This window comes from Apis laboriosa, unplaced genomic scaffold, assembly GCF_014066325.1.
Source record: "Apis laboriosa isolate Shangri-la unplaced genomic scaffold, ASM1406632v1 scaffold23_cov150, whole genome shotgun sequence".
Lineage (NCBI taxonomy): Eukaryota > Metazoa > Arthropoda > Insecta > Hymenoptera > Apidae > Apis > Apis laboriosa.
In genome coordinates, this window is record NW_025222452.1 from 1,652,279 (window position 1) to 1,660,545 (window position 8,267).

The 8,267-nt window shown below is 33.2% G+C and overlaps 1 protein-coding gene across 5 annotated transcripts in view; it reads left to right on the forward strand.

Annotated features, from left to right (window-relative positions):
• LOC122713273 (longitudinals lacking protein) overlaps positions 1 to 8,267 on the forward strand; it is a 188,725-nt gene that overhangs the window by 169,434 nt on the left and 11,024 nt on the right. The window contains exon 7 of one of the 5 annotated variants that reach the window (XM_043933591.1): positions 7,628 to 8,034. The exons of the other annotated variants lie outside the window; for them this stretch is intronic. Coding sequence (XP_043789526.1) covers positions 7,628 to 7,875 — 248 coding nt within the window. The 3' untranslated portion in view covers positions 7,876 to 8,034. Of the gene's footprint in view, positions 1 to 7,627; positions 8,035 to 8,267 lie in introns of those variants that run through there. 5 annotated transcript variants of the gene reach the window in all.

Genomic DNA, 8,267 nt, shown 5'->3' on the forward strand with positions numbered 1-8,267 from the left:
TTTTTTTTTTTTTTTTTTTTTTTTTGGAAACGTCCGATCGCTTAGAAAGAATCTCGTTTCTTTCTTCAAACATTCCTATATACGATACGATACGATACGGACAGAAACGAATGCGTTTCGTAACGAATACGTTAACGTATCTCGATCGATTGTGGAAATTATCGATTTGTTTATATACATATATAAGACTGATACCGTCGTTTCAAAAATATCATCGCTGTAATATATATATATAAATATATATATATAAAAGAAATAATTTTTTTTTTGATTTGATTTTTCGAATTTGAATTATTGAATTATCTAAGTACGATTCGAATCTCGAATCGGGGGATAATTCATAATGGCGTTATATATAATTTGTTGATTGAAATCAAATGTTCTGTATGTAATTTATATTTATATAATTGGATCATCGAGTCGTCGTGTTCACACACTTGTAATCGTAACTTTTCTAACGTAACACTTTTTATACGTTTAGAGTATGTATATAGAAATTTTTATATGTATATTATATATATATATATATGTGTGTGTGTTCTACGTGTTACGGATTCACGTGTTTCAAGAACACACGTTTTATATATAAGAAACTGTCATTTCTAGAAATGCGCGACACTGTAAATACGTGCGTGTGCTAGCGATACGTTTTGCCCTACGCATGAAAATGATATTATGTGGTGCGAATGATTCGTGGAATCGAAAATAAAAAATAAAAAATAAAAAAAAAAAAAAAAAAAAGAAAGAACGTATATACGTCAATATTTCTGAAAATAAAAAAATAAAAGATTAAGATTAAATAAATAAATTAGAATTAATGGAAAAGTGGCTATATGCAAGAGTGGAATACCCGCATTGAATGCATCCCAACAATTGATATAACGATTCAAATAATTCACCAATTCACCAATTCAGTGTTGAATTTTTAATTTAGCAAAGAAAATGAGATGGATTTAAGAAATAAAAGCTCGCAAAATTTAAATAAAGCGTTTTCAATCGAAAGTCAAAACTGTGTTTTTGAATTATTCGCATAGGTCGTAATTATATCGTTTAAACGAAGCAAAATTTAAAGAATAATTCTGGAGATTGAAAAAACAAAAGGACGAAAATTGATATGCAAATTTGTTTATTTTTTTATCAAGTTATAGATTCTATCTATCCTTTCTCCGATATAAAAATAATTATAGTGTATAACTTGAAAAACAAACTTCAACATGTTTGCGTAACAAACTTTCGTAAATACTTGTTTCAATCTGTTTAGAATCAAATTTAAATTTTCTACCTTCATCCGAGCATCTTGTACTACAATTTATTTTTATTTTTTTTATTTATTTATTTATTTTCTTTTTTCTTTTTGCATTTAAAGGAGCGGATATACGTGATAGCAAACGCTAAGAAGCTATTCGAATGAAAAACTGAACGCAATTACAGAAACTGCATTGTTCTTTCAGCTTACTGCGGTTCAGACTATTACAAGAGACTTGGGAGACACTTCTGTTCGAATTGTGGCAAGGAGTACAGATGGATGCAGTCTCTGATTAGGCACGAGAAAGAAGAATGCGGCAAGGACCCGCAGCACTCTTGTCCAGTGTGCGGGACGAAAATCCGTCACAAATGGATGTTGAAGAAACACTTGATCAACGTTCATCATTGGGTTATCCCTAATGGGAAAAACTTTTATCTTGGATCGACAGATAATAGCGCGTAATGAATAACGGTGTCGTGAATTTTGTGGTGACGAAAACTGTGTCGCGAGGAAAATATAATTTCTTCGTATTTTGCTTGTTCGATTTTTCGTGTTGAAGTAGAACCTCGAATTTATTTCGAATTTGTTCGATGATAGGAAGGTAATGGGAAGTTGTGAGAACTGATAATTAGAGATTCGTTAATTAGCTTCGTCTATTATTAAGTTAATTATCGTTTTGTGAAAATTAATTAAATTGCAATTGATGAATTAAAGTTAGATATAATCGATAGATCTGATTTGTAAATATTTATTTTTAAATTATCATTGTGTAAATAATTATTAATAGTCGAAAGATATGTATGAAAAGTATAAATGATTGTATATATATTTATTATAACGAGGTTCTACTATGTTACGTATGATAATACGTGTCATAAGATAACAATTATAATAATTACACGATCAGGACGGCATATTTTGATCGCTAGTTTTTAAACGATAGATTCATAAAAATCCACTCTTATATTGAGTGGATTTGTGCTCAAATGTGTATTCTTGTTTTAATGTTAATTATAAAAATATTATAAAATATATTGAATAAACCATCCTGAACGTGTTGAAGAAAATTTTGCTTGTACTTTCGTGCGTTCCACTTGCTTAAAGATGTACATTTTATACATGAAATTGTATTTATATATGTTATGTAAAATTTGATCAATAAATAAGATAAAGAAACGCGTACAAAAAAACGAGTTAGTCACGATGAATATCGTTTTCAAAAAAAAAGGGAAAAAAAAGAAAACAGCGAAAAGAAACTTTCAAAAAAGGAAAAGAAGATCGATGATTTCTGCAGGATTCGCAAGCGCATAACTATAATGTTTCCAGTATTATTTTCAAATATATATATTTTTGCGATATACTTTTTCAAATATATTCCAAAAAATTTCAAAAATTTTTGAATATATCATTTGATAGATTAATTGGAATGAGAGTACAAATTGCTTGTATGATTAATTTTTAGGACTCCCTAAACAATTTGTCTGCGACAAATGTGGAAAGACGTATAAATGGAGGGAGTCGTTGCAGCAACATCGTCGACTAGAATGTGGAATCGAGCCTCGATTTGCCTGCATCTTTTGCGGTAGAAGATTCAAGCATAAACATCATTTGAAAGAACATTTGAAGAGGCGTCATCATTGCGATCAATTGAAAACATCTTGGTTGAACGAATAATAATACATTCCATTCCTTTCCCTTCACTTTCATCCATTTCCATTGTGAAAGCGCGATTGAGCGGAGAAAAAGGAATAGATGAAAACAAGCAATAAAAATTCTCTGTAATGCAATAGTTTCTTAACTGATTTGCCATTTATAATTATCACAAAGATTCATTTTCGCCACTTGTTCCTACAAGACAATATTATTATAGAATCATGTGTAATATTTTATAATAAAAGATATTGTTTCGTCACACAACAATTTCAAGTTAAAGAAATAATTTTTCGTAGATATGCGCGGATTCGGGATGCGTCGGGAAAGTTCGGACTGATGCCCTGGTGATTCAACTTCGGGTCGATTCGGCAGAGATCGGACGAGTCCGCTGGATACCGAGTAGTGAGAGAGAGATTTTACTCGATCTCGCCCGAATTTTTCCGACTCATTTCGAACTTTTGAATCCTTACAAATCCCGCGCATTTTTAATTTTTTTTTAAAAAGAAACGTGAAAAGTGTATACTTGTGATCGTTTGAATTAATCGCGTCTGATTCTCAATGCTAATAAAAGTGTATCTTTTTGTGATTTCAGGTTTACCAATTTTTGTGTTTCGTTCGAGCTATCTCTGTAACAACTGCGGAAAAACGTATAAGTGGAAAGAGTCGTTGAACTTGCACAAGCGCATGGAATGCGGTATCGAGCCACGATTCTGTTGCAAAGTCTGCGGGAGAAGATTTAAGCACAAACACCATCTCACGAAGCATCACAAATCGATCCATAATTACGTCGATCAGTGATGATCGATTAATTGACCTAATTAAGAACATTTGAAGGAAAATGACATTCTCTCGTTCGAGTCTAATAATTTATTGTTGGTAGTGTAAAAGATCTCGAAGATATTTTACGCGATTAATTTGGAATGAAAACTCAAACTGAGAAGAGTCAAGTGGAAAGTTATATATTTTGAAAGCGTTTAAAAAATTTAAGAAGACATTATATTGTATCGAGTACAATACAATTACTAGCAAAAGCGTTTCGATAGGATAAATCATCGTAATTAGAGCGGAAAAAAGAATGAAAACGAATTAAGCAATAAACGAAAATACATAAAAGTATTTCTTTACCAATTCGCCACATCGATGTAATGATTTTTTAAAATAGCCGCATGCTCTCGCTACGCTAAAATTTCTTCCGACTCATTCCCATAGTTGCTCGAAAATCTGTTTACGCTGAATAACGTTCGCATAAAATATATATAACATAAAACGTCTTTTCGCCTTATGTAACGGGAACACTCGAACATTTGAGAATCTCGTCGCAAATAAATGAAACGAATCGTTAATTCTTGCGACTAACAACGAGTTAACTAAAAAAAAAAAAGAAAAAAATTTCTCAAGTCAGAGATGTCTGTCGTGGTCAATTGTCTGGGTGGCGTCCATTGTCCAGTTTTAACGCGAAGCATCCACGCTTTCTGCATCCACGCACGATTCATCGTTTGTGTTTCAGGTGAGGCTGCTCCAGAAAATGTTTACCCGTGCAGAGTGTGCGGCAAGATCTACTCGAGAAAATCCTCCATGTACACGCATCTCCGCCTTTGCGGAAAGGAACCGAAATTCAACTGCGTCCTTTGCGGCAGAAGGTTCAAGTACAAGCACAGATTGCAGTCGCATCTTACCTCGAATTTGCATAGTCAGGGATTTCGATAATAATAAAAGTTGGAATTTTATCGCGGCTTTCACTACATTTTGTGTAATAAAATCATATAGAGCAAACTTTTTACCTGTATATTGATATAAAAAATTCTGGAACAGCCTAACCCTTCCTCTGCAATATATTTGTAAATTGATATCCAATCTTTGTTTTTTATGGCATATTTTTAATGAGGATCAATATAATAATCAAATTTTGATATTGGTGGATAAACTAGATTTTTAGATGAGAGAATAAAACGTAAAGGAGAGTCTTTTAGCCATTTTCAATACTAGTGGTGCACTCTGTACGCGAGTTTAATACATACAATTTATAGCACGGTTTTAAAACTTTTGAAGAGAACATGTGATAGAAATATTTTGTTTTTAAAATAACAATTTGAAGAAAAAATTTATAATAATAATTTTTATAAATGTCAATAATATGAAAATCTCGTATAAAATGCATAACGTGTGTTAAAATTAAAATAAATGCACCTCGAGCCGAATAGAGCGTATCACTAATCTTGTATTTCAATGGCTGATATGTGATGAAATGATTGAATGTAGTAAACGATTGAAAATACAAAAATCGACTGTTCTAGGATTTTTGTAATAACAACATTATGGGAAAAATTTTGTCCTATAAGATCTTATTATACATGTACATAGTATCTATGTATATACTTACATAGAATAAGTTTTGTGAAAAAGTTAAATTCCGTATACACTGCTAATGATCTTTTTTTCAAAATAAATTTTTTTAAATTATTAGAAGATACTTAAGACTTTGTATAAATTAATTTGAAAGATTTATTATACAAAGTTTAAGAATCCTGGGCTTCCAAGAAATTGTACACAAGTTTATTAGAAGATTAATAAAGGCTCGATAAATATTTAACGATGAAGTCTAATTTCTATGTAAAATTGTCGAGAAGTACACCAAACTCTCGTAAAGTGCATGTTATTTCAAAGTAATCGTTGACAATCGATTAGGAAGTATTATCTTAAATTTGCTTGGTAAATCGAACATGTAATTTCGAGTGAAGAGTAAGAGCAATGTTAACGCTGTATTGGCTTGAATCGTTTTCGTTTTTTAGAACATAGTGTGGAGTAGCAAAAGGAAAAATAGTGTGATGATCGAGAATCAATTTGTCTCATTCGATCAAATTTTAAAAGGTAGAAGGCTAACCAATCCGATACACTTCTTTTTTTACAGCTCAGAAGGTGTGGTTCTGTTTTCAATGCGGGAAACGTTATCAATGGCGTGGTTCCTTGAAGAGTCATATCCGGGTGGAATGTGGAAAAGAACCTACATTCACATGTCCAATTTGTGGCAGAAAGTTCAAGCATAAGCATCGATGGCAATCTCATGCAAAATCCATGCATCAAATTAATTTATAACGATAATAATTCCAAACGTTTCGATGTTATCGTGAAAACAAACGATTCATGACTACCGTTATTAACTTTATCACAAGTTATTGTAACGAGTATCATAGCAATGAGTACGATAATAAAAAGTTCCGTTGAGAAAGAGCCGCAAAATACGTATAATTCCTTTTTTTTTTTTCGCGTGTTATATCAGGATATTGAGCTGTGGAAAAATGTTACAAATTCGATTAGAAAAAGAAAGGAATATAAGAATTAACACGCTCTTATCGTATTATTCCTTGCGTGAACCTAGGGTCAACCCTAAAGGGGTCTACACGTGTGATCGCACGGTATATGCTGCTACCATTTTATTTATTGAAGACTCGATTTACACTATTCCGTATTCAATGAATGAAAGGATGTCGACACACCTCTGGGATCAAACGTGTGATCACCTTTTCGACCCTTACTTATACATACTTACGCGAGAAATTTCTCTATTCGAGTTGCGTGTTCTACTTTAAATCGAAATGAACTCACCAATTTACGTTCCCAATTTTACGTGAAAAATTACATCAGTTTGTGTCACCGATACAGCTTTTTTAGTCTGTTATGTGCGAAACATGACGTATCATGAAAATAAGAAGATTCGTTGTATAGCCGTCGAAATAATTTCTGGATTTTTCTTTCCAGCCACCTCGAAGAAATTATGGTTGTGCTTCCAGTGTGGCAAACGATACATGTGGAAAGACTCGTTGAAGAAGCACCTGAGAGTCGAGTGCGGCAAGGAGCCCACGTATGAATGCCCGATTTGCGGCCGGAAGTTCAAGCACAAACACCGTTGGCAGTCGCACGCCAGACTGATACATTATCTCGATATTTGACCTACGAAACAGGCGCTTGTCTAGCTAGTCAATGACGCTCATCGCTATATATATATATATATTAAAATCGATTAATATGAATCGTAATGAGGCGAATTATAAATCGTGATACACGCTTTAAGAAACTGTGATCGATTGTTGTTACTTATATATATATATATATATATATATATATATATATATACATATATCTATGAATTTGTCTTCGCAAGAATTCTTTTTCTCATATAGAATAATAAACGTTATTCAAAAAAAAAAAAAAAGAAGTATTCACGAGTATTTGTGTGTATAACACAGGCTGCGTTTTTAAAAGTTTTTCCATTGAATCCGGGAATTTTTCTTCCGTTTTACAACTACAAATTTTTTTCGATCATACCACGTGGTTCACCCTGTATTTACAGAGACAGAGAAAGAAAGAGAGAGAGAGAAAGACAGTTTCTCGTAGGTAACATTTTTTTTTAACAGCGATTCACACGATTACTTTTCCTCTACTTTTTCTGTGCTGTGTCTTTTCTCGCTATTGCCGTCGTTCTCTCGACCTCGCCTCTCCCCCCACCACCTGTTTTCCATTGTATTCCACACGGTAAATGTGATGTAATATAATACGTACGTACATTAATGTCTCACATTTCGTAGGTCGTCTAACGATCCTTTTCTTTTTTCTTTTTTTCTCTCTCGTCGTTCCCCTCCGTCCCCATCCCCCCCCCCCGTTAATAAATTATCGAATCGCATCGCGTATCCCTTATACTGACTGGTGTTTCGTCTTTTCTCTATTTTTCAGCGCCAAGACTGACCGTGAAGAACATCGAAAATCTTCGGTACAAGAGGCGGCCGGTGATTCACAAGTGCACAAGATGCGGGAAGGGTTATCAATTGGAGACCTCGCTTCGAAGGCATCAAAGGCTCGAGTGCGGGGTCGAGCCGAGGCAGAGCTGCCCAATTTGCGGGAAAAAGTTCACGCACAGGTTCAAATTGACCCACCACTTGGCTTCGTGTAGAAGAAAGCGGGAATATTACGAGACTATATAAAAGTTGTTACGTAAACGGAAAACCAAATAATTTTAGACTTTAGATAACCAAATAAGAAAAAGGAAATCGGCGACGATAAAAATTTCCCAAAGAAAAGTAATAATTATTAAATAATTTATCTTTTTTACACGTAGCTTATTTATATAAATGAAACATCGAAAATTGTAATTTTTTATAACACTGATATGATTACAACACTGAGACAGACGTATTGCCCGAAATACGTGTTATTGGTCGTCAAGGCCAAGTATTGTGTAAAAAATGTTTGATCGCTTTTGTTTTGAGGAAAGTGAGAAAAAGACACTTGTGTGTTTCTATATACTCAAGCATAGCACGATATCATCGAGTCCGATACGATCGAAAAATCGAACAAAAAAAAAAAAAAAAAAAAA